Source organism: Neofelis nebulosa, chromosome 11, assembly GCF_028018385.1.
Source record: "Neofelis nebulosa isolate mNeoNeb1 chromosome 11, mNeoNeb1.pri, whole genome shotgun sequence".
Taxonomy (NCBI): Eukaryota; Metazoa; Chordata; class Mammalia; order Carnivora; family Felidae; genus Neofelis; species Neofelis nebulosa.
Genome location: NC_080792.1, coordinates 31,901,585 through 31,929,519, shown reverse-complemented (window position 1 = coordinate 31,929,519; position 27,935 = coordinate 31,901,585). Strand labels below are relative to the sequence as shown.

General features: G+C 36.3%; 1 protein-coding gene across 1 annotated transcript in view; it reads left to right on the top strand.

Moving 5' to 3' along the window:
• The window catches only part of PIK3C3 (phosphatidylinositol 3-kinase catalytic subunit type 3), a 144,386-nt gene that overhangs the window by 52,926 nt on the left and 63,525 nt on the right, over window positions 1-27,935 (top strand). The window contains exons 10-14 of the mRNA XM_058692240.1: window positions 7,490-7,675; window positions 12,515-12,669; window positions 14,266-14,356; window positions 20,539-20,606; window positions 26,879-26,984. Of these exons, the coding sequence (XP_058548223.1) occupies window positions 7,490-7,675; window positions 12,515-12,669; window positions 14,266-14,356; window positions 20,539-20,606; window positions 26,879-26,984 (606 nt within the window). The remainder of the gene's footprint in view (window positions 1-7,489; window positions 7,676-12,514; window positions 12,670-14,265; window positions 14,357-20,538; window positions 20,607-26,878; window positions 26,985-27,935) is intronic.

The window sequence follows — 27,935 nt, the reverse complement described above, 5'->3', positions numbered from 1 at the left end:
CTTGGTTCTGAGTCTTACTGTTGCCACTAAGAAGCTTTTTGAGTACTGGCAAATCACTTCCACCTGTCTGAATTTTAGTTTCTCATATTTAATATGAGTTGATTAAATGTGAACTTTAAGTCTCTTTTAGTTCTTAAAATAGTCTGTAAATTCTTAGAACATAGGTTCAAGGGCTAACTCTTAAGATATAAGAATAATAACCAGTATCTGTTAATCAGCCACAGTATGCCAGGGATCTTTTAAATCCCACAACAACCCCAGAATGTTGGTGTGATCATGAGTGTTCTATATATGAGGAAGCTTGAGTCTTAAAGACATTAAGGAACCTGTGCAAGAAGCTCAAAGCTCTTATACCATCTTGATGTGCTCACATCTGTGAATTAGAAGAGAACTTAGTGGATTTTAGAGAAAATATTTGCAACATCACGTACATGCCTCAGCAGGAATTATGAAATGTGTTGGGCACAAAACATAGCAGCATCAGGAAAATTAATATCTGTCAGAAAGCTATTACATAATTATATGAGAATGAATGAATATGTTTTACAATCTCATGAGACAGTCTTTAGCTACTTTAACTTGTTTTTCTGAAACAATTTTATTTCTTTTCATTTCTAAAGTAAAGGTAAAAATTCAATTGCAGCTCATCTTAAACTTTCCAGCTTTACTTCTTTATCTTTTATTGATGCCTTGGGAAATTCTTTGTAGATGAATTATATTAACTCTCCTTTACATCCTTAACAAGAGTGAAAGAAGAATTTTAAATTTCCTATAGCTTTGAGTGTTATTCTCTTCATGACTGCAAAAAAGGAAATATTCATCAATAAAAACTTAGGTTGTGATTCTGGGTTTCATAAAAAAATTGAGTTAGTACATGATACTCTGTTAAATGAAGAAAAACCTTGGTCACAGAAATTGCATCTTGAATGTAGAAGAGTGTTTGCTAAAACGCACAGCAAGATATTGAATTAAACCTGTTAGAATGTATGAGTTCAAGAAGCATAGAAAAGATTTACAGAGCAGAACTGCCTTAGATAGAAACACTTGCAAGAAAAATTGTTTGTTTAAACAAGTAGTCACTTCCCACCGAAATTCAATTACTTCCAGATATGTGCAAAAGAAATAAAATGCTCAAGTGATATAAAGTATATGACAAGTTTCATTTAACTAGTTGATTTCAAGTTTTTGAAATGTGGGTGATGAAACTTCAGTTCTCAGGACGCATTATAGGATTCTTATAATCACTAGAGTAGAACAAACAATATTTCTTAATGTTTGGGAAGCACTTTTCAGTAGACCAGATATATATATTGGCTTTCAAGTGACCAGAGGAATTATTCACACAGCCACATTTGTGTCTTTGTAATAATTTAAAATGGGTTTTGTAGAAAACAAATACTCTTGTACTCCTGTCCCTTAATTTACTTACACAAAGAAGTTCTTTCCATGTCAGTTTCTCTGAAACTGATTTAGGTTATTTGGCATTGGGCCCTGAAGCTGAAAAGATTTGGTGGAGAGAAAGCAGTGGTCAAAAATTGGTGGAAATTAGTTCTTACAAACTTACATTTCTTATTTACTTTTTAATTAAATTTGGTCTTTCCACCTATTTTTTTCTAAATGACCTGTCTTAAGTATTTTGGATGAAAACCTTCTACTCTGGATGTGATGTTGCACCTACGAAGTTCACAGTAATCACTTTCTAGCAAAACCAGTGAAATTCAGGAAGATTTTAAAAATTTGTGGTCCATACTATGTAGAACTATTTCTACATAGTATGGAAAGTGGCTTATTATTATGAAATCCAAAATGTGAATATTGTAACTTTTCAAAACCAATAAATGGTAAATGGCTTCTTATAAAAATGTTAATTGAAAATAACTTTCTTAATGCCTTTCTGTTATCTTTGGGGGAAAAAAAGCATAGGAACTGTCACACAGTGGAGGTAATAGTGATGCACTGAATGTTCATATGAGGCTTTTCCTGAAGTAGCTGTTGGGACCGTAACATCAGGACAATAATCATATTTGTGCTGTCAAGTTGATGAGGAGCAGAAATGAATTCACTTCAGCAAGCAAAGTTACCACTTTGGCCTAGTAATATTTAGACTCTAGGCTTTGAGATACCATTTCTCTGTCTTCATATAAATTAAAACTGTTTTTAGGGAAAGGATATTTATACAGACTCAAAATGGGGAAACATAAGTATGTAAATTGATTAAAGGTTATTCTCCTAATAAACATTTAAGTAATTACTATAATAGATATGTAGAGTATAGCAAGATCAGTGTGCTATGATATGAAGAAAATTTCACAGAGCAAAAGATTGGTCTTAAAGTTTGAATAAGCTTCGATGATATTTTTTATGTGATGATCATTTTTCATGGAGAAGAAAAGCATGAATAAGGCAGCATGTTAAGTTCAGAGACAGAAAAATTTGTGTGAATGGTTATGAAATAAACAAGTTGGAGTCAGTTTGAGCCTTGGATTCTAGCTTGGGAGTTGGATTTCACTGGTGATAGGAAACCACTAAAGCAACAGAGTATGTCTTAAGAAGTGATGTTTTAAGGAAGTTGAATCAGGGTGGGTTGGAGCAGATCTGAGAATGAAGGAAGAGATCTAATTAGGAGACTCATGTATGATTTTGAGAGTGATCTTGGAGGGCAGGGGAAGGAGAGGAGAATGTGTAAGATGACTTGGTGACAACTCCCAGGAGTTAGGCTTGAGTGCCTGAAATAATGAAATAGGGCAAATGGAAGGAGCAGAGTGAGCAGATATTTTCAATTTTGAAATTAGAAGCACAACTGTGATACTGTGATCTAATAAGAAATATATACTTGGTTTTTGTTTCTGGCACAGTTTCTAAAGCCCTGGAGATTTCCTGAGTGGTAGGGATGGGGGTGGTGTCTTTTTGTTATTCATAATAAGCCCCTTTCAGCCATACCTGAGTTTATGCTAATGAGGTGATTCTTGCCAGATGGGGCTGGTTGCTAGAGGAACCAACCAGATGAATATGATTAGAAGGTTGGAATTTTCAACCCCACCCCATGACTTCTGGGAGAGGGACTAGGCATTGCATTAATCAACACTGGCCAGAATAAATCAAACCTATGTAATGGAACCTTCATGAAAACCTATAACGACAAGGTCTGTAGAGCTTCTGGGTTGGTGAATGCATTCATGCGACAGGAGAGTGGCACATCCAAACCTCTATAGGGACAGAACCACCTCTGCTTGGGACCCTTCCAGACCTGTCCAATGTACCTTTTCATCTGGTTATTCATTTTGTATCATTTGTAATAAACCAGTAGTAATAAGTAAAGTATTTCTGAGTTTTGTGAGCTATTATAGCAAATTACTGAGCCTGAGGAAGGTGTTATTGGTAACTTCTGATTTGTAGCCAAGTCACACACAAGTGTGGGCAACCTGGGGATCCAAAATTTGTAATTGGCTCTAAAACAGGAAATAGTTTTGTGAGACTGACCCTTTAACCTGTGGAATCTTCAGTAACTCCAGGTAGTTTCAGAATTGAACTAGATTTTGGGACATCTAGTTGGTGTTCTCAGAGAATTAAGCAATTGTTTGGTGTGGAAAACGACACAGTTGTTGTCAGAAGTGTCCTGAGTAGAGGAATAGATTTCCCTTTAGCAACAAATTAGAAATTTCCCATAACTTAGTTGGTAGAAGTTAAAAATAGAGATATATATGATGAACATAGTTTTTTTCAGCTCTGAAGTGATTGTGAATGTGATTCTAAGAATAGGAGATAATAGTGAAGAGGTTCTAAGATCAGAAGGGAGGTTAATGAAATACTGCTATTTAGGGGCGCTTGGGTGGCTCAGTCGGTTAAGTGTCTGGCTTAGGTCATGATCTCACGGTTTGTGAGTTTGAGCCCCGCATCAGGCTCTGCGCTGACAGCTCAGAGCCTGGAGCCTGCTTCCGATTCTGTGTCTCCCTCTCTCTGTCTGCCCTCCCTCCCTTGCTTGCTCTCTATCTCTCTTTCAAAAATAAACATTAAAAAAAAAAAAAAATTGGAAATACTGCTATTTAAAACATGGCAATAAAAGTGGTAATGTTGTCATTTGACATTGCACCCAACATCAGAAGTAGAATAACAATAATAATCGGATGATAAAATAATTAACATCAAATATATATTATTTCCAAAGTACTGTTCTAAACATTTGCATTCAGTAACTTATTTAATCATTACTGCAACTTTATAGGACAAGTTACTTAAAAGTTAAATAATGTGCTAGAGGTGACTCAGCCAAAAAGTCATGGAGCTGGGAATTAGGATTTGACCTCAAACACTCTGGCTCGAAAGCCTGTACTCTCCATTTATCAGTGGAAACTCTAAAGATAAAATTGCTTTTGAATCCTTAAATTTACATACATCAGTACAGCATCTTTAAAGGGCCAGGAATTAAGTATTATTATTATTATTGCTTCAAATTCTTACATTTTCTATCTTTCTCTTTTCCCTTCTCCTTGTTTTCCTTCTTCATTCTACTACCTCTTTGCTTGCATTTGTAACATTCAGCATTAGAAAGTTGTATAATTCTTTGTACAGTGTCTTAAGTTCCTTGGCAGCAGCATGCTATAAATCTTACTAGTAAATCTGTAAATCTGAGAATCTGGGGGTTAGATTGTTTCAGTTATTGAGCTGAGTACATCAGCATGCTGCAAGATTTGCTTGTAAGTACATATCTGCACATTTCTATTAAGACTGCTGATGTGCTGTGAAATGGAGAAGGTTTTGCTGTAGTTATTTAAGAAGTATTGCTTTGTTTCAACATTCAACATAGAAATGCATTCTAGAAGTGAAAAATAAAATGCATGGAATAAGTTAGAAGGGTGGTCTGTGTTCTTACATGGAGAGGGAGCACTGTGCTAAATGGCATGCTGTCGGTACTGAAGAAATGGATAGCTACCTTTCAGAACAGACTCCAGTTGTAGAGATAAGAATGCCCACAAAAGTGTTTGGCAGTTAAGAAGAGCATCATTTGAATGAAAGGGTTAAAACTGAGGTAAGTACTAAAGGAAGAGCTCAAAGTGGGAATCAAGCTGAGGGGAAAAATCCAGGAAATATTGCTTGGGAAATAATGGACAGGAATTGGTAATGGATTTAGGAGATCAGTGTTGATGGAATAGTGGCTTTACGGGGCATGGATTTACCTAATTAGGAGATGGCAGTGCCTTAATGGTAGGGAGGAACCATCTGGTGAAAGATGCATGGGCTCAGAGTTAGTGGATCCCAGTTTTGGGTGTAGCTTCTTACCATTTTGAGGTGACAGGCAAGCCACTGACTTCACTGAGATTATATACAGTTTGAGCACTGGACTAGATAATCTCCATCGGGCCTTTTTGCTTAATTTACTTAAATCAAGAATAAGTTAGGTCATGGGCATTAGGGTTCATTTTATGTCATACTAACCAATAACTGTGTTTTGTTGTCCAAAAGGGCATTTTTTTCAGAACTGGATTAGTTTACTAATGAAAAGATTTTAGTTGGGCAGAACAGGAATTTTATTTTTTTTATTATTATTTTTTTTTTTAATTTTTTTTTCAACGTTTTTTATTTATTTTTGGGACAGAGAGAGACAGAGCATGAACGGGGGAGGGGCAGAGAGAGAGGGAGACACAGAATCAGAAACAGGCTCCAGGCTCCAAGCCATCAGCCCAGAGCCTGATGCGGGGCTCGAACTCACGGAACGCGAGATCGTGACCTGGCTGAAGTCGGACGCTTAACCGACTGTGCCACCCAGGCGCCCCAGAACAGGAATTTTAAATTAAAAAAAAAAAAAAAAAATTTTTTTTAACGTTTATTTTTGAGAGACAGAGAGAAATAGAGCATGAGCAGGAGAGGGGCAGAGAGAGAGAGAGAGGGACACACAGAACCGAAGCAGGCTTCAGGCTCCGAGCTGTCAGCACAGAGCCCGACACGGGGCTCGAACTCACAGACTGCAAATTCATGACCTGAGCCAAAGTCGGACGCTTAACCGACTGAGCCACCCAGGTGCCCCAGGAATTTAAAATTTTAAAGTTATCTTTGTTCAAGAGAGGAATTCATAGACAAAGAGAAAGAAGAAAATGGGATCAGCCAGGAAACTGTTCCCAGTAGGGAGATGTGACAATGGAGATAGTTTTTTATGGAGAACAAATATACAACCTTGTTAAAAGAGCACTTATTATGTATGGAACCATGAATGATATGCTCCAAGGTCATTTATTTACCTGGAAAATCTTGTAAAAACTTTAGATAGTTATGCTGCTTGTCTAAAGAAGTGAGGTTCCAGAAAGATACTACAAACAGGTAGCTGAATCATAGAATATTTGTTGCTGCTTCTGTGTTTTTCTCTATGCTTGTTTGTGTGGAGTTTTTGTTTGTCTTTTAAAATAGTTACTTCTCTGTGTAAGAGATGTACATATTTAATTTAGTTTGAGCCCTCATGTGTGAGTATCTAGGAAACCCAGTGATCCTGGAGAGGTTTGAGAGTGAGGTTCGTGGTAGGGATTGTACCTTTGCTTGACTTTGAACTCTTTTTATTTATTGGCTGCAATATTTTATGTCCCATGTTGATGTTGTAAAATGAAGGTTGTTTGTAAAACATCTCATGAGAATATGTACGCCTCTTTATTTCCATGTCTTGAGGCCTGCACTATTTTGTTATTAAAAAAAATTTTTTTTAATGTTTATTTACTTTTGAGAGAGAGAGAGAGAGAGAGCAGGGGGAGGGGCAGAGAGAGAGGGAGACATAGAATCTGAAACAGGCTCCAAGCTCCGCGCTGTCAGCAGAGTCCTAATCCAGAACTTGAACTCAGGAACCGTGAGATAATGACCTGAGCCGAATTTGAATACTTCACTGAAGGAGGCACCCCAAGGCCTGTGCTATTTTAAAATAAAAAAGGAAAATGAAGAAAAGTCAAAGAAAACTTAAAAATTTGTAGTGCTCTGTATAGTGGTTTAACTTGAAAAATGTAGGGTCGCCTGGTACAAGGTACAAGGTAGAAGCCAGTACCTTCATGTGGGTTCAGACTGGGTGGCTCAGTCCGTTAAGTGTCTGACTTTGGCCCAGGTCATGATCTCATCACGGCTTGTGGGTTCGAGCCCCGTGTCTGGCTGTGTGCTGACAACTCAGAGCCTGGAGCCTGCTTCGGATTCTGTGTCTCCCTCTCTCTCTGCCCCTCCCCTACTCACGCTCTGTCTCTCTGTCTGTTAAAAATAAATAAAACCTTAAAAAAACAAAGAAAAAACTAAGCTGAAAAATGTAAAGTTACAGGGAACATGCTTTTTTTTTTTTTCTTTCTGTCCTGCAGTATTTTTCTAGGAACATATGTGTAACTATGTTTAGTGGTTACACATGGAGTCTGTCATCAATTCTGTGACTTTGTCATCAGGACCAAGTGGGAAACTGCCTACTCACTCTTGACCTTCCTTTTCCCAGGTAATAGGCTGTTGTTTCTAATGTTAAAATCTTTTCTGATTTTAGGCTTTAACAAAATTCTTGAAATGTGTTAATTGGGATTTACCTCAGGAGGCTAAACAGGCATTGGAACTTCTAGGAAAATGGAAGCCAATGGATGTAGAGGACTCCTTGGAGCTTTTATCCTCCCATTACACCAATCCAACTGTGAGGCGTTATGCTGTTGCCCGGTTGCGACAAGCAGATGATGAGGTACATTGTTACTCATTACTCTTCTTTGGGTACATTTTAAACTAGAGCCTGATTATAGACTCATTTACTCCTCCCCACTCAGTCCAGAGTGTGTGTGTGTGTGTGTGTGTGTGTGTGTGTGTGTGTGGTAGAGAGAGGGAGAGAGAGAGAGATAGGTAGACCAGAGAGAGAGAAAGAGAGATTTTTAGAAGGGAAGAGGATATACTAGGTGTGTTTTCAGAAGTAAAATTAAAATATTCCTCCAAGGACTCTTCTGTGAAATGAAAATTTACTTCCTGATCTGTTACATGATAGGACAATCTCTCCCAGGACATTTACCTGGCAGCAGAGCTTGTATTGCTCTGTCTGGAAAAAGGAATTCTAATGAAAAATGGTTTAATGCGGCACCAGCTAGGGAATAATTCAGATCCCCTCTATCAGTCAGTATACAACAAGCCACATTTAATTGCAGCCTTGAGAAGCCCTTGGGGCCTTTAAAGCATAGAGATGCATGGTCATCTTATTCTCCTTCAAACTTCTCCTTTAAACTTTCAGCTGCTGACAATTATGTGTATATGTAGATTTTCTGAAGGTGGTTTTGAATCCTCTGGAAAGCCAAGCCTGCAAACTTTATGCTGGCTATTTATATACATATAAAACCACCAGGGAAGGAGGAACACTCTGTGGACACAAAGCATTGCTGGATTTTGAATTGGAGTTATTCCTAATAAGATAGAGTAATCCAGCAAGTGTTTTAACGTACTAATTTTTTTTTCCAACGTTTTTTTATTTTTTTTATTTTTTTATTTTTTTTTATTTTTGGGACAGAGAGAGACAGAGCATGAATGGGGGAGGGGCAGAGAGAGAGGGAGACACAGAATCGGAAACAGGCTCCAGGCTCCGAGCCATCAGCCCAGAGCCTGACGCGGGGCTCGAACTCACGGACCGCGAGATCGTGACCTGGCTGAAGTCGGATGCTTAACCGACTGCGCCACCCAGGCGCCCCAACGTACTAATTTTTATATGGTGAATGAATGCCTTTTCCAAACATAACCTAATAATTTATGCTAGCCTGCAGGGCTTATGGGATACAGGATAACTTTTCTCAAGCCTCGATGTATATAGCAATGTTGTTTCCATAGAATAACTAATACTGAAGATCTTTTTTTAAAAAAAGTCATTTTGAATTTGTAGTGGCAAAACATAGCACTAAGGTCGATGTATGTAATTATAGTAAAATATGAGCACTAACGTAAATAGTCTAGTGAATGCTCACATATAATTTACCCATCTTCAGTTGCCAGCTCACAGCTAGTCTTGTTTCATCTGTAACACCACTTATTTTCTCTTCTCCTTTTCCTACCCCTCACCGGATTATTTGGAGGCAAATCTCAGCTGTTGTATAATTTTATTGGAACAGTGTTTTTTACTCTCTTGTCAAAAAGCAATCCTAAGCATTGTGATTCAGCATATTATCTTCTTCCTCACTGTCTTTACTGTATCACAAGTAAAATTTATTACATATTTATTTGAAATGCAGAAATGTTGAAATATTTATTGTGAAATTAATTGGAAATTTAACTTAAATCATTAATTCTCAATGTTTGATATGAGTTATAGCGTTTAGTTAAAGGCCTCTGGGCTACAGTCAAGACAGTACCTTCGTGTGGGTTCAGAATTTAAATAGAAAAATTATCAGTCCTAATTTTTGATTGTCTTATTTCAATTCCCTCACAAGCTTCTAGCTTAGTATTTGATTGTCTCTGGAGATAGCTGTATTCATGCAGGTACTGAACTATTTCCAGACCATTTTAGAATTTTTGTTATTAGGTAGAGGATAATATAGAAACATTGTGTACACTTTAAATTGCAAAATATGGTAGTTTTTTTTAGGTTTTAGAGATCTTAATCTTTGAATACCTTTCTGAATTTAATTTGCTAATATTCTATTTAGGAATTTTTTATTTTTATAAATTTTTTTTTCTTTAATGTTTATTTTTGAGAGAGACTGAGAACGTGAGTAGGGAGGGGCAGAGAGAGGGAGACACAGAATCCAAAGCAGGCTCCAGGCTCTGAGCTGTCAGCACAGAGCCCAGTGTGGGGCTTGAACTCATAAACCATGAGATGATGACCTGAACTGAAGTCGGATGCTTAACAACTGAGCCACCCAGGTGTCCCTTTAGGAATTTTTTAAAAACTGTATTTCTTATTGTTGTGTGGTTCAAAAGGAGAGGTTCCCCATTAGAGTTTGAGGAGGAAGTGGCATTTGAGATACTCATTAGAGGAAGAGTAAATGATCACAGTTGGACATGAGTTTACATTTTAAGTGGAGAGACCAAAATGAGCAAAGGCAAGGAGAGTGAAAAGTAATAAGAAAATAGCAAGTATTTCACTTTAACTGGAATGTGGGATGTATGTAGCTAGCTGTTCAGGATGTAAGATCAGAACCTGTGTCCTTCTAACTGTAAATGCCTATATGAAGAATTACTCTTAATTCAATAAGAAATGGGAAGTCACTTAGTGATTTTTGATACGGAATTTTGCCTGTGTACCCTGAAGCATTAGAATTAACTTGTTATTGAGAGAAATGGTGATCAGTATCTAGATAATATTCCATAGCTCTTGGGGAAATTTTACTGAATTGCCTCAGATGGAAACCTGATCTTTTGTTTTACTCCAATGCTATGTCCTTCATGCTTAGAGGAATTTTATGTTTTTCAAGATGTGACTATATAATGAGCAAATAGACTTTGTACAAATGAAGGAAAGTATAGTTTGAATATAGAATACCAAAGCAACAAATCAGATAGTGATGAGTGACAAAAAGAGGAACGTTTTCTTCTGAATTCCTCCTTTGTGGGGAATTTAATAACCATATAGCCCTTTTGATTTCATGTGGAAAGTCTTCTATAATTGGGAAAACATAACAGGTGATATACTCAGCAGCATTTTCGAAGCATGCTTAGCAGTGAAACACAATTACTTAATTCTCCTGAGAAGGATATTTGTCATTAAATATATTAATCATTTTTTTGTTATGAAATTCACCTTTTTTCCCTTAGAAAAAGCGTACCTATTGCTATTAGATGTCATAAGTCTCAAAATAATAGTAGAAAATCAGATGTTTATTACTCCAGTTAAAAAATGGTTTTGGGGCACCTGGGTGGCCCAGTCCGTTAAGCTCTTGATTTTCTCATAGGCTGTGATCTTATGCTTTGTGTGATCGAGCCCTGCATGGGGCTCTGTGCTGACAGTCTGCTTGGGATTCTTTTTCTCTCCCCCTTGCTCTGCCCCTGTCCTGCTCGAACTCTGTCTCGCTGTCTCTCTCTGTCTCTCAAAATAAATAAATAGACATTAAAAAAAATGATTTTTAGAGAACAAAACACTGTAGAGGTGCTCTGATACAGTCATTTGATTTCTCTGGCCACTGACATTGATATATTTGAATATGAATGAATAGGCCAGTTAAACTTTTATTTAATTTTTTTGTGGCAAAATCATAGTCGTGAAATCCTGTGTATTCTTCCCCTGTCGCTATTTAGATAATGATAAAAATATTGACTATATCAATGTAAGAAAAAAGGTACGAAAAAAAAATACAGTAGAGTATAAAGTAAAGGAAAATAGGTTGTTGGGAGTGGACTTTGTCCTCATGGAGTTTGCAGTAAACTGGAGAAGATGAAGAGTAAATAAGCAAATAACTACAAATTCTATAGCTGTTACAAGTAAGGAAGGAAAGTGTGGATCCTGACTGAAGTTCTGACAGGGGATTTCACTTGGTTTATAGGCCTAAAGAGGAGACTGAGATTGAGGTGGTATTCATCAAGTCTCAGCAATTATCTGATTATGAGTTTTGAGGGGCTAACTAGGTGAGTAGCAACTAGAACTCGAAGATAATGAAACTTTAAAAAAGTGTTTGAGTTGTGTGGATTTCTTCAGTTTATAATTGGTTTTAAAAGTGACACTTTGGGAGTTTTCTTAATAGTCATTGAGAAAGGCTAAGATAAGAACTACATTTATGGAGAGTAAGATAGGCTTCATATCCATGCTAAACATTAAACTGGAAGAGTCTTTTTACATTAAAGGAAAACTCAGAAAAGTAAAAATGATTTTGTTGACACTTTTGAGTCCTAATTATCTTGTTGATTGTCAATATCAGTATTGGAAATTTAACCTTGGGCATTTGTTTTTTTAAGCCATTATTGCTAGTTGGCAGGAAAGTAAGCTTTTCCCGTAACCAAGAGTGTTAAAATTAAAATGTCTGTTTTATAGGATTTTTCCATTTAGGTAGCAACCCAAATTCTCTAAAACCTGAGCTCTCAAGGAAAAAAAAAGAAGAAAGGACTCAGGATTAAAAAAAAAAAAAAATCCTAACCAGAAAAGTTTATGAAACAGGAATTCTTTGAGAACTTGAAAATTTGGAGTTTCTTATGAAATCTTAGACATAAAATGCTGTTATCGGATCTATTGCTGAAAAAAGGATCCTTTCTAAATTTTTTAGTTTTACACGAACCATCTTAATCCTTGTTTTTGTTTTCTGCCTTGCTTTTTGGATACCACTTTAAATGTATTTATTGGCCATTTACTCTGTGCCAGGCACTGTTTTGTGACTTTCTTCTATTAACTGATTTAATCCTCACAACTTATCTCTAAGGTATAGATGATTTTGTCCATTTTACAGATGAGGACCCCGTGAGGCAGCAAGAGGTTAAATAACCCAGTAACTTGCCAAAAGTAGCACAGCTGATAAGTGGTAGATGAAACTAAACTGTTAGCTTGATATATAAGAATAACTTATGTCTATAATCAGTTGCATTTGTTTTTCTAATATTAGCCTATTTTTGTTTGTTTGTTTTTCAGGATTTGTTGATGTACCTATTACAGCTGGTCCAGGCTCTCAAATATGAAAATTTTGATGACATAAAGAATGGATTAGAACCTACCAAGAAGGATAGTCAGGGTTCAGTGTCAGAGAGTGTGTCAAATTCTGGAATCAATTCTGCAGAAATAGATAGGTATGGATATGCAGGGAGGACTTATGTTCAAATCTAATAGTCTCCCCTCTTTTCAAACTTCTCCTTTCCTTTTTCCTTAGATGTACCAAGCCCTAGTTGGTACTAAGTTTAAAGTTGTACCAATAAATGTGACATATGCACTCACAGAACACACATTACTGTATTACAGAGCAGTGTTTTGCAAGCTGTGGAGTCAGAATCCTTGAGTGAAAATCTTGACTCTGCCACTTACTAGCTGTGTAAACTTGTGTAAGGTGCATAATCTCTGCTTGGCCCCAGTTTCTCATCTTAAAAATGGGAATATAATAATAGTAACTGATTTTTGCAGGTTGTTGGAAGATTAAATGAGTTAATACACATAAAGCACTTAAGATAGTGCTTGGTAAGAGTTAGAAACTGCTCATGCAAAAATAAAACAAATGGTGGGGCATGGTAGTGGACTCAGATATTTTATTGTAAAGTTTATGTTTTACACCTTAATGCTTTGCACCTTTTTAGTAGTCATAATAAAAAAAAAATGCCATAGTACTTGAATTAAAAGCTGTTAACAACAATGACAATTAAGAACTCCCACCTCTGTAGCAGACACTGTGAGGGGGCCCACATACATTAAGTCATTTTAATAATCCTCTGAAGTACATATTCATATCTCTAATTTAGAAATGAAGGACTGAACAAGAAGTTAATTGTCCAGAGTCTTATATCCTGCAAATGGTAGAGTTGACTCTAAAGCCCACGTTCTTTCTACTTTGCCATTTTGGTTTCCATAAAATCTTAAAGAATTTGAGACAAATAGGAACCTTTGGGTGAGAAACCTGAGGCTCAGTGATGAAAATTATTTTGTGAAGGTCATGAAATTTGTTAATGACAGATGAGGTCTAGAATTCAGATTTCCTGAATTAGTCCAATGATTACAATTATCCCATGGGCTTAAGTTTGTGTTTTTGAATTTTTCACTATGATTATGATACTGCTGTTTTTATCTTCTCTGTTTCATTTGAAGAAGAACAGAAAAACGGGAAAGATCATTTTTTTTCTTCTATCGTCTGCTTTATATTTTTTGTTTTTAAAAGAACAGACCCTTGACTTTGTCTTCCACTGTACATTGGAGGTCTTTGGTCTCCAGTCATGCTTATTTACCTTCTTCCTTACTTCTGCCACCTAGAATATTTTCTTAGAAGTCTGTTAAGATTTTACAATGTAATGTAAGCTGTAATTGAGTATTTCCCAATTATGGTCTGCTGCTCACTAACGTCTATATTTTGTAAAAAGATAAAAAAAGAGATGGGCTGCTCTTGTGGGCAGAAATGTTTGGGAAATGGTGGTTTAAATTAAAATGGGCTTTTTAAAAAACTACAGTATTTATCAAAAACCTTTAATATGCCAGCTTGCACAGAAATCTTCCGAGAGGACTGTGGCCCATATTTGTTGACTGTAGGCTTTTTCCAGGCTATAATGTGACTCTAGTGTTGCACACAACATGCTTTAGGAAGTGATGCTTTAACCAGACAGAGCTGAGGTGAACTATGCTAAAAAATGTATATCTTATAGGCAGAGTATTTTACCTATCAGTTATATCTCCTATTACTTTTTCAGCTCCCAAATTATAACCAGCCCTCTTCCTCCAGTGTCTTCCCCTCCTCCTGCATCCAAAACAAAAGACAGTTCAGATGGTGAAAATCTAGAGGTGAGTACAAAGCTTCTCAAGTTTCCTACAGGAGAAATCTTACAAGATTTCAAATGAACATTTTATGTTGGTCTTTAAAAACATTGATTTTGATTAATAAACAAAATATTACAACCTTATTAAATAACTTGTTTTATGATGTATGTTTATGACTTTCTTCTCAGCAAAAAGTGCCAGATAGTCTTCAATTCAAGGCATTTTATTGGTGCTTTGGGCATATAAATGGATTAATGAGAAATGTGAAAATAAACTGGGCGTAAATATTTTATTAAGGAAACTCAGAATATTTATTGTTAACATTTATGAATATTACTGTAATTGTCGGTATTTGTGATTACATTGTAGAAATGTATGACTTTGATACTGGGACTTTTATACTAAGTAGCTGTTTTTAACTCATAGAGACAAATTAAGTGAAGTTCTTCTAAATAAGTAGACTGATTTTTGAGGTAAAATAGGCCAAATAGGCTAGCACTACTCTGAAAGGTACTTTTGGAAGTACGTTTGCAGAAGCTGATGTAGTATGTTGTTGAATTTCTCCGCAAGACTTCTAATTTGAGAAGAACTTTTCACATCTCTGATGTTGAAAACAAATATGTACATGCTTTGATACTAGAAAGTTCAGCTAATTTTTTTTTAACGTATATGCATATTGCTTTTAGTCAGATTTTAGGAGTTAATGTTGATGAGTGCATTATTCCTGTTTTTATTACTGTTAACCAGAGTTTGATATCTGCCTACCTTTTGATATAATAGGAAATATTTAAAAAAGAATTTTACATTATAGGATCATAGAATCCTTAGGGGAGCCCTTTAAGTAAAGAACCATTTAGCTCCAGTTTAATTGTTTTGCCTTTTCAAAGCTAAGGTACTGATAGATTGATTCAATAATTCATCCTTTCACACACTTTTTAAAAAAAAGTTTATTATTTTTAAAATTTTTTTTATATTAAAATTTTTTAGATTTTAAAGGTAAATTAAATATTTTAATTTAATTTTTTTATATTAAAATTTTTTTAAATTTAATTTACTTTTGAGAGAGAGAGAGAGAGTGTGAGCAGGGGAGGGACAGAGAGAGAGACACACACAGAATCTGAAGCAGGCTGCAGGCTTTGAGCTGTCAGCACAGAGCCTGACATGAGGTTCAAACTCATGAACCATGAGATCATGACCTGAGCCGAAAGAAGTTGGATGCTTAACCAACTGAGCCACCCAAGCGTCCTTTAAGTTTATTTATTTTGAGAGAGAGAGGAAAGAATCCCAAGCAGGGTCTGCACTGTCAATGTGGATCCTGATCGGGTTTTGAACTCATGAGCTCTGAGATCATTATCTGAGCTGAAACCAAAAGTCAGATGCTTAATCGACAGACACCTAGGCACCCCTCACACATATTTTTTAAGCTCTTATTATGTACCAGAAACTATTCAAGGTGTGGGGGATGGTGCAAGAGAGAACAAAAGAGTCAAAATCTTTGTCTTCATGGAGCTTATATTCTGATGTTTAGGCTGATGATAGTGATACTTATATATAGTAGAAAAGATAATAATATCTACTTTTTAAGGAAAAAATAAATCAGAGAAGGATGATTAGGGGTTGTTGGGGTGGGGTTAGACAGTTGTGATTTTGAAAAGCGGTCAGGGAAGGCCTCCCTGAAAAAGTAACATCTTTTGTAATAGGTGATAGAGGTGAGGGAACAACCATGTGGATGGTCTGGGGAAAGGAGCATGTGAGGCAGAGGGAACAGCCAGTATAGAGGCCAGAGCTTAAGTGTGTGAGGAAGAGCAGAGGATGCCTAGCTCCAGAGAGTGAGCAGAAGGGAGCATGGGAGAAGAATGAGTCCAAGAAAGAGCGGGAGATTAGCCATGCAGGGCCTTGTAGGCCATGTTACCAAATGACCTTTACTGAGAAGCTATTAAAATAATCCACATAAGACTTGTTGGTGGCTTAAACTAGGATAGTTTACATTGAAGAGTGTGTGAGGTGATTGGATTCTGAATGTTATATTCAGAATACAGTTGTACACACTGTCACTCGAACTTTAGGCTAAAAATAAAAATAGTTTTTACATATTTCTGATTCCTTCTCTTGTGAAAGAAGGTATATTCCCCAATTTTTGGGTACACCATTGTACATGTCTGTTTGACCTGTTATTACTTAGTGATTAAGCCATTCTGCCTTTTCTCAGCTGAATAGTTTCTTAAAGGGTTTATGTAATTCAGGCTTTCCCAGAAAGCACTGGGATTTATTTTGAGTACTTTTTCCCTCCCCTTTCCTGTATTGCTCCCAGCAGAGTAATAATGCTGTACATGCAGTCATCCCCTTTAAGGTACTTCTAAATGATTAAGTGTTTAGAGATGTCTAGGTATTATTATCTGACCAAGCTGAAATTCCCTCTCTTGTCACTGCAGATACTAACATTCTTGTCTTCTCTTTGGCACTTGAGGAGTGTCTTGCCTTTTCCCATCATTCCTTTCCCTGTTCTTAGAGTTTTAGGAAACCACTATGCATGTCTGGCCAAATGTTAGAAACAAAATAGAAACTCCGTTAATCTAATTGCTCAAATATGGTCATTTTCCATAAATTCCCTGGATTCTTGAAAAGAAGATATATTCCCCAATTGTTGGGTACACTATTGTACATTTATCACTAGAACAAGCTTGAAGTTTTTCTGTGTTTGATATCTTAAGAATTAGGGTAAAAATACCCCTGTATCATGGTAGAATTGTCAATTTCTCCTTTTTGCCCCCTGTTGATGTTTGCTTTAAATATTTTGAAACTGTTCTATTAGGTGCATTTGAGTAAATTGATTCTTTTATCACTGTTTATTAGTGACCTCCTTTATATTTAGTCATATTTTTTGCCTTAAAGTCTGTTTTGTTTGATAGTAATGGAACTTTGTCTTGATCAGTGTTCACTGGTACACTTTTCAGTCCTTTCATTTGAGTTTTTCTCTGGAAAGCATATAGCTAGAGTTCGTTTTTCAATCCTGTTTAACACTATTGTCTTTTACCTGGAGGTTTTACCCCATTTGTGTTTAGAGCTCTATTTGGATTTATTTCATCATCTTATGTGTTGGTACTTTTCTCTCCTTAAATATTTTTTCCTTGCCTCTATTTGGCTGGATCCCCTTCCTATCCTTTGTCTCTATCCCTAACTTGGAGGTTATATTGTCTTTATCAATTCTCTTAACTGTGCTAGATATTTTAACATCCATCTTTTAAATTTGGCATAAGAAGTATTATCCTCCTCCAAAACAGTGTACCTCTTTACTTGTATGTCACTTTTACCCAGTGACTCAGTAGTCCTATCTTATTTAATTCCCTAATTAGATAATATTATTGTTGTAAACAGTAGTAATAAGTATTTAGAGGTATTTATCTGTGTTCTTATTTACTGTTTCTTTTTATATCTTTGACCTTTAATAGGAGATCATTTTTTTCCCTAAAACACATTTTTTTCTAGTTGTTTTAAAATTTTAAAAATTGCTCACCTAAATTGAGTTTAAAAATTGATAGTACATATATATGTACTAGCAAAAAGTACATTTGTTTCACAAATATTTTTATATTTAATTCTTCCCTGTTTATGCTCTGTAAATCATTTTTTAATGAAAATAGCACACTGTCAAGTGAAATATGTGTTCTCTATTCAAGTATATTTATAAAACTATATAAGACCATAATGTCCTTCTCAGAAAGCCAGAGATAAACTTTAGGCTTAGATTCTACCTGTTACATACATGGATTCAGTATTATGGCTTTCTGATTGAGGCATTTCCTTACTGGACATTTACATGTTGCCCATTTAAAATCTAGTACTGAGGTTTTAGCTCTAAAATTAGATAAAATTCTTGCCACTTCTGACAGCATCTGGCATATCTGCTTTGTGATAACAACCTTTTTTTTTTTTTTTTTTTTTTTTTTTTTTTTTTTTTTTCCCCAACGGTTTTTTTATTTATTTTTGGGACAGAGAGAGACAGACAGAACATGAACGGGGGAGGGGCAGAGAGAGGGAGACACAGAATCGGAAACAGGCTCCAGGCTCCGAGCCATCAGCCCAAAGCCTGACGCGGGGCTCAAACTCACGGACCGCGAGATCGTGACCTGGCTGAAGTCGGACGCTTAACCGACTGCGCCACCCAGGCGCCCCGATAACAACCTTTTATTACTAGAGCTTACTTTCTGAAATACCCCTACTACATAGACACTTCTAGTCTGTTGATCTCTACCCCTTTTTTTGTTCATCAGCCCCCTTCAATATTTGCTTTCCTCTGAATATAGCTTTTATCCCTTGGCTCAGCATTTTAATCATTTTTTTTTATTAGTACCTTCAGCTCCCCTAGTGAAATCTCAGCTCTTGATAAGGCTACTTACCAAATTGCTTTATACCTGAATATTGCTGAAGAAAAGCACATAGCCTAGCATGTTGGCATTACTCTAAATTCATGATCATAGACATCAGGTGGGCACTCAATGCTGTCTGCCATCTTACATTTCTCTCAGTGGGTTGGGTTGCTCTCCCTGCTCTGCAGTGACTCCTTCCTACTTTTTCTACTCTGTTCTTCATGCCCTGCCTCACACTTAATGGAAACAAATAGAAGTCACTAGGTAAGAATGGTCTCAATTTCCCATCACCAGGATTTACAGAATCCTTTCCCATCCTTTCCTTCTGTTTTCTTACACAGAAGAAAAATAACTCCCTTCAAAGATACGTTCTCTTCTTTTCCTGGTAGAAATATTCAAATATGTCAGTATCTCTTATCTGAAAAATTCAAAAATGAAACAAAACAAAACAAAACAAAACTCTTGACACCATATCCTTTGAAACAGCACCTTTATGATCAAGCTTCTAAAAGGAGTTGTTTGTACAAACTGACTCTTTTTCCTTTCTTTCCATTCTTTAATCCACATCATTCTGGCCTTGGCTTCCCATCTTTATATCAAAACTTACTTTGCTAAAGTGGGAAATGACTTTAATTTTTGTGGTTATATATACCTCTCAGTTCCTCTTTGCAGTATTCAGCAAAGTAAATGGCTCCCTTCTTGAAGGACACTTCTCATGGTTTAGATGATACTGTACAGCCCATGTTTTCCTCCTCACTTCTCTGGCTGCGCCTTCTCAGTTCCCTTTGTCAGCACTTTCTCTGCTGCCTGACATTTTAATGTTCCTCAAGGTCTCAATTTATACTCTTGCCCCAGGCAGTACTGATAAACTCAAATTTATATGTCTTGCACATTTCTCTCATCTGAGTTTTAGATTCATATATCTGGAAACCTACTTGATCTCCTTTATATATCCGACAGGCATTTCAAAGTTAATATTTCAAAATACAACTCTTTCCCCACACTCCAACCTGTTCCTCGTTGGAATTTCCATCTGTGACGTAGCAGATCAGCCCATTTGTTAAACCTATACATTTGGAAGTTACTGTCCATTCTTTTCTTTCCTTCCTTCTTCCTTTCCGTCAGCAAGTCTTATTAATTATACTTCCCAAATGTTTTAAAAATCTGTTTTTTCCTCTCCATCTTTATTCTCAAGGTTCACTCTTGCAGACTACTGTAATAAGCATCCTAACTGATCTCAGGCCTATACTTCTCAGAGCAGCTGGAGTCATTTTCATAAAATAGAAATCAGATCATCTCATTCTTCTGCCTAAGACCTTTTGTTCGGTGTCCATTGCTTTGCAGACAAAATCCATACTCAATAGTATGACCTTAAAGGTCTTGCACAATTGGGCTTTGCCTGCCTTTTCAGCCTCCTTTACTTTCATGTTCACCATATTTAGCTCTACCAGGCCTCTTTAAAATTTCTTTAACAGTCAAGTTCAGGGCCCCTGTACATAGTGTCATTTTGGTCTTGCCTAATATCACATCCCCATCGCTGCCTTTTCTGACCTCCTGTGATCTGAATTATTCCTCCGACTTTCTTTGATGTCTGTCCTCCATGAAGTGTTAAACTCTAGTAGGACAAGTAACTCTGTGAACTGTGATGTCGTTAGCCTCTCATAATCTGCCTGATTGAGAATAAATATTGGATGAAGGGATGGTGGGATAGATGGATGTGTGAAAATCTGATCTGTGACGAGATATATAGATCAAAACGATAGACAAACATAGACTCTCTTCTTTCCTTCTTATTATTAGCAGATGGTAATAAATATACATTTCTTTTAATTCTTTCAGCAAGATCTCTGTACCTTCTTGATATCAAGAGCCTGCAAAAACTCAACACTGGCTAATTATTTATACTGGTATGTGAAATAATTTTCTGTTTATTTTCTTATTACTGGTGAGGACTATTTTTTTCCCCATACTATAAACATAAAGGCAGTTTAAAATAAGGTATAAGAAGTCATCAAAAGCCTAAGTGTAGTACTTACATCTCTCTGGCTGCGCTTCTTTACAACTGTGCTCATGGAAATGCTTGTTGGCACCACTGTTTGTCTTCCCTTTACTGATTTGCCACGATCTAAGATAAAACTGGGTAATGGTTTTGCAGTTTGATGTCTGTTTGCCTTTTATGCTATTTAAGTAAAGTATGATACATCACAGTCCTTCAGGAGTGTGTGTTTTCACATTGTTTAACAAAACATTGGAATCATGCAAACACAGGAAGTTGGAATTTGAAGTTACCTCTCTCATAAATGAAGAAACTGAGGCAGAGACAGGCATGATGTAACTCAACTGGGTAGAACCTCAGTTAGAATTAGATCATTTACTTAGCACTTTGCCATTTATAGAATACTTTCAGTGACCTTTTCTCACTTGTTCCCATGAAGTTAAATAGGGCAAGTAGAAGTATCTGTATTTTACATGAGAAAGGTTCCCTTTTGAGTTGAAGGAAGAGAAACTAAGGCCATAGAAAGTTTGACTGACTTCCTGAGACACAAGTAATATGAAGCTTGGCTCCCTTTATCTGTCACAGGATATTAAAGTGTAAAGGACAAGTAGCTTAAGCCCCAATGAGTAATATATTGGTTAAATGAAAGAAGGCACAATGTTTAAACACTAGACAAGAGAGACTTATCCAGTTTTATAGAGCAAATGAAGGTCCAAGCCAGCTGGGCCAGCCTTACCTGAAGCCTTCTGTACATTCAGAAATGTTTAAACTTATTGATATACTGGATAGTATTTAACTATGGAAATTATCTCTGATCTAAAATACTCCTTGACTGTGTTTGTTTAAACAGTAGAAATGAATAGATACCCATTTTGAAAACTCATTATTTTTGAAGTATAGTGAGGCATTTTGCTTTCCATGAAGAAATGAAACAAAATACTGTCTTGTTTTAGACTGAGTTTGGAAAACTGTGCTGTAGATCAAATCAAGCCTTAACTTCATTCCCCCATCCTCCAAACATAATGTTATTTTGGACACTGCCCTTGTAGCCAAGAAATAGGCAACTAAATCAGAGGACTCTTATACAAACATAGCTGTCCATTATGGACATAAACAGTAAATAATTGTTTAGTTTTAACCTTTATGGTTCCCTTTATGATGAAGAAAAACTGCTATCAACAATTGTAACTAAATTTGTCACCCCCCCCCCCCACCCCCAATGCTTTGGAACCTGTAATTTCTTTTCCCTATTGATCTTAGTAATGGAAAGAAAAATAGTTCCTACTTTTGTTTCAGCAGTTTAATATAATATTCATAAAACTACATTTCTTTCACAATAATTTTCAGTATGTCCTTAAAAAACACCCACAGACTCTGGGCTGATGGCTCGGAGCCTGGAGCCTGTTTCCGATTCTGAGTCTCCCTCTCTCTGCCCCTCCCCCGTTCGTGCTCTGTCTCTCTCTGTCCCAAAAATAAATAAAAAACGTTGAAAAAAAAAAAAAAAAAACACCCACAGAATGTTTTCTCTAGTTGTTAATCACCATTTTTATTTTGAAAAGTTTACTTGGAAATTCACATATTAATAAAAAATACCTATTTCTCTGTAATGTAATCTCTTGCTTCCTAATGTTCTCCATATTCCAATCTAATTTCTTAAATGTGTGTCTATTCACTGGTGTTATGGAAAATTTCCTCATGAACATCTAAGTAAATATTTAAAAGGAAATAAAAAAAAAATGTAGCACTCAGCATGTTGCTGAGTTTTTGAGTAAGTACTTACAAGCTTCTTAGGTATTGTTAAATTAAGTTTTAATTTTTTTAAGTCATTTACTTAAAAATACCTTTATAGGTATTTTTGTTTTCTCGCACTATCTATAAAGAGTTTTCTCTGGCTCAGAATTTGTAGTCTAAAGTAGTCACTATTGTAAGAGCTATGTGTGCATATACTGATTAAATGGTGTTTTAAAATTCTGTATTCAGATTTAATTGGAGACCAGATTTCATTGTAGAATCTCAAGTTAGTTGTGATAGAATCTTTGATCTCTTATTTCAAGTAGGAAAATTTTCAAACCATTTTGAAAACAGCTAAACAATAGGAACCCTGTTAGAGGAACAATTTCCAACAAGGCAGTAGCTTCCATTCAGAAAGTGCTTTTTTTTCTCCATAGACGATAAACAAAGTGCAACTCCAACTCCCAGTCTTATAAGCATTCCATCAAACTTAGATTTGATTTGTGTTTTCCTGCTATATCTCTGATTCATTGAAGCAATAGCATGTGCTGTGTCTGTTCCTTCTCAGAGGAGTAATTGTTTTTCCTGTAGTTACAGTCTGCATATTACATATTCAGAAATACGGGGAGGAAAAAGCTATTGATGGGGGCTTCTGACGTTGGTAGACACTGCTTTTGTGATTGTCGGGTGAAAACATGGAAAATAATTTCAGTACTTGGTTTAAAATGATCATTCTCTTCCTTTGAACATGGACAAAATAGTATAAAAATATTAATCAAATGTAACATTTTCAAGACCTCTCACTCTAAGCGTACTCTTATTATATAACATAAAAATTTTAATTGATTGTGCTATTTTCTTCCGAACATTTTGAATTTCCTTTTTCATTTGTTGCCTTTCCATTGATTTAAATGGGATTCCTGCTATAGCTGAATCCTTAGGGGCCTATAGTTGTACAGACAATCCTTTTAAAATGAATAGTGTCAACCTTTTAAGCCACAGAGGGGAGTTATAGTCTCCAATCTGTAAAGTGTTAGGCATCAGGATCTATAAATCGTTCCACTTTTTTATTTTTATAGCTATTCCAGTATGTCAAAATTGAAAGTAAACTTTGGATGCTTTGACATGTTTTTCTATGACTGTTAAGACCTTTCAAGGTAAAAAAGGTTATTTACCTCACAAAATGAAATTGCCAGGAAGCAGGTAGCCCACTGATGTCATCTTACAATGGGTACCTGGACAGTTTTGTCTGCATTTCTACTTGAAGATGATAGGTTTCAAGGGAATACCTTAGAGTGCTTTGTAGAATCTACTTACTGCTGTGACCAGAAGATTCAGAAATGATTCAAATCTACGTCTTTTAGTCTTGATCTAAATTTGTCCTTCATATATAATTGCCATGATATAAATGACACTGTCGTCTGTATTTTAGATGGACTTTTCTTTTTGTAGAAGAACTTTGGCTTGGAAGAGTTTTGACCTTTATCATGAGCACCAATGTAGACCCTCAGTCAAAGGAAATAGCTGTGACCATTGTGTGTTTACTTGGTGGTCAGGGAGACCTGAACAAAGCAATGGCTATATGTTCTGGTTATCTGTATTGTTCATTTGGAAGTGAATTTCTGTGTAAACACACAGAAAAAGACAATATACTAAGGTGATGGAGATAGTCAAGGACTTTAAAGGATGGAAAGTTTTGGATAGGTTTTGAATAGGACTGTGTTGGCAGTTTTATAGTTTAGAATCACTGTCTATTTAACACTCCTAGGTAGTGTCCTGAAATGACCAAACATTTTGGAATACTGTGAATAGGAAATAGGAGTTTATCTTAACTGTTCTAGCTTATTCATCTACAACAGAGCTGTCCAATGAAACTTTCTGCAGTGATGGAAATTATCTATAATGCTGCACATAAGGCTACTGAACACCTGAAATGTAGAATGTGTGATTGAAACACTACATTTTTAATTTTGTTTGATTTTAATTAATACTATAAATACTATTTAGTCATATGTATCCTGTGGCTCTAGAAGGCTTCCTTGATTCAAGATTAAAGAACGCCTTCTTGAATTTTTGGCTTAGAACTTCTGTTGGGAACATGATATGGTGGCTGTAAGGTCATGGTTCAGTTCTTCATTCCACTTTACAGAAAATTCTAGGTTGTGGAACTCTACGACTTCAGAACAGCTGCTATTTTCATGGTAAACCATTGCACTGGTTGGCTAATAGAGGAGGTAGAGAGGCTTTTACTTTTATCAGTCCTTAAAATTTTTCTGTGTGTAGGACTATTAGGGGTGTATCCAGGGTTGCTGAAAAATTTTAAGATATGGCATATGGCATCAGTTTCTTTGTAATCTATGAAGGGAACTAAGAGTTAAACACATGAAACAGTGATGAGCTAGGTAACATCAGCACAAGTTGTCTGAGAGGCAAGGCCTATTCTAGGAAATCAGAGAAAAGTGAACTCGTCAGGGTCTGTGAAGACTTCCTAGAAGAGATCAAGTGTCTCCTGTACTTGAAGGGTGAGTAGAATATGGAAAGATGGAGATTGGAAGGTCTTTCTGGAAATTCCTACAACATGAGCAAGAGCACCAAGTGGGTGCATACTAGGAGTGGTTAGGGGACTGACCTGACTGCAGTGTGTGTGTGCATACATTGAGGATAGTGGACGTTTGAACCAGATGCTTGGGGCCACAGAAACTGTTTTAAAATAGTCAAGGGGCACCTGGGTGGCTCAGTCGGTTAAGTGTCTGACTTGGGCTCAGGTTAGGATCTCATGGTTCGTGAGTTTGAACCGCACGTCAGGCTCTGTGCTGACAGCTCAGCAGGCTTCAGATTCTCTCTCTGCCCTTTCCCTGCTCATGCTCTGTCTCTCTCTTTTTGTCAAAAATAAATAAATATTAAAATTTAAAACGGTAGTCAAGAGGGAACCATTGATGTTTTTGTTAATACAGGTGGAACATTATGAAGATAGTTTAAAGAAGAAAAATTTAGGGGGCTTCTGGGTGGCTCAGTCAGTTGAGTACCCAACTCTTGATTTTGGCTCAGGTCATGATCTCATGGTTGTGAGATCAAGTACCCTGTCCGCTCCACACGGAGGATGGAGCCTGCTTAAGATTCTCTTTCAGGGTACCTGGTTGGCTCAGTTGGTTAAGCGTCCGACTTCGGCTCAGGTCATGATCTCACGGTTCATGGGTTCAAGCCCGCATTGGGCTCTGTACTGACAACTCAGAGCTTGGAGCCTGCTTCAGGTTCTGTGTCTTCTTTTCTCTCTGCCCTTTCCCTGCTTGTGCTCTCTCTCCCTGCTGTCTCTCTTTCTCAAAAATAAATAAATATTAAAAAATTGATCCACTGAAATCAAGTTAAAGCCTCACAGTCTAGCATTTGTTATTTAAAGAAAAATCAAATAGAACAGAGTAGCAAATATTAACATATTGTTTATAGAGTATTTTTGAAACTTTTTTTCCGTTTTTTGGGCATCTGTGTGTACCCACATGGCTGTGTGTCCTGAGTTGTGATATAAAATGTGTTTGTTAGTATGGCTTATTCCCATGAGAGGAATTAGAAGACATTGGTGTCAGAGATCTAATTCAGATCAGTGGTTATATGACTTGGCAATTATATAAGCAGTTCGGGTGTAAAAATATATTAAAAATTTCTTTAACCCTCCAAAACCATAATTTTGTGATACACAAATTTATATATGATTATATATGGATTTTTGAGAAATGGGGAGATTGGATGGGAAAAAAAAACAATTTAAAATTATTTTGCAAAAGTATGTTAATGAGAAGTTAGCTTCAGAGTAGTTTTCAAAATAAGAGAGCCATATGTAATACCAAAAGTATTACACAGATTATGAAAATATTGTTTGAGTTACTTGGTAGACATGGGAACTTAGATGATTTCTGAGGATGGTAATGCTGTATGTACCTTATAAAGTATTAGGAGAAAATGTTGCTAGGATATTATACAAATTAAGGCATTATTGTTATTAATTTACTTTTTTATAAATGGTTGTATATGTGCCCTACTTTTCCACTTTCATTGTTTTTAAAATTTTTAAAGTTTGTTTATTTTGAGAGGGAGGGAGGGAGGGAGGGAGGAAGGGAGAGAGAGAGAGAGAGAGAGAGAGAGAGACTGCATGTGTGTGAGGTAGGGGCAGAGAGAGAAGAAGAGAGAGAGAATCCTAACCAGGCTCCACACTATCAGCATGGAGCCCAATTCGGGACTTGAACTCCCAAACTGTGAGAGCCAAAATCAAGAGTCAGATGCTTAACTGTCTGAGCCACCCAGGTGCCCCTAATTTTCCACTTTTAAAGAGTGATGGAAGAATATGTTTCATTTCTTCCACTTATTTTTTGCAAATGTGAATTAATCAAGTTTTGTGGAAAAGAATATGTATTTACAAAATGAATCTGAGTGTCATTTCACCTCTTATGAATTTTTAAGGTATGTGATAGTGGAATGTGAAGATCAGGACACTCAGCAGAGAGATCCAAAGACCCATGAGATGTACTTAAATGTAATGAGACGATTCAGCCAAGCATTGTTGAAGGTAACCATTTAATGTAGGGGTTGCCAAAAACACCATACATGGGCCAGATCTGGTCTGTTGCCTGTTTTGGTATGTCCCATGAGTTAAGGGTGGTTTTGATGTTTTTAAATGGTAGAAAAAACCAAAAAGAATAATATCTTGTGACATTTGAAAATTATATAAGATTCAAATTTTGGTGTTCATATGTAAAATTTTATTGGAACGTGATCATGTTCATTTGTTCTCATATTGTTTATGGCCACTTTTGCACTGCAATAACAGTTGTATAGTTGAAATGGAAACTGTATGGCCAACAAGACCTAAAGTGTTTCTTCCTTGATCTTTTACAGGAAGTTAGTTGACTTCTGATTTAATGAAATAAAACTATATATACATGTAACAAATTCCAGAACTTTGCTTTTTTATTTCCCTTTGTCTTTTCTATTTTGTTTATCAAGATAGGTACATTTTTAGAAATCTGACAATGGTCATATTGCAGGTACTTAACTACATAACTTATATTTTTGCTTCCTTAACGGTTGTTAAAATCTATGTAGAGACATTTTCTCCTCTTAGGTGTTGTGATTCTTAAAGCACTGTGGCACAGTGCAGCCAGCAGAGGGTGCATGGGCAGTGAGAACTGCCACATCATTGATCTGTGATTTGCTACAGAAATGTATTACTTGACAGCATCTTTTATCTGCAGTTTCATGTTTCATGTTCTTAAAATTTTAAAGCACATCTTATTGAGCTCTTTGAGCCTAAACATTTCTATAGTTCTCAGAACTTCTCTGCATTTAGCTTATTGGCAGATAAGTGCTTGGTTGTCTCTTCTAACGTCAGTCTGTCACAGCTTTTGTCATCTTGTGAAGAAATTTCATTTTCTCTGAGCTTAAATTTCCTCACTTTCAAAATGAGGATGATAACATTTGCTCTTATACTGATAAGCCACCCTTGTCAGTTTATTGAGAA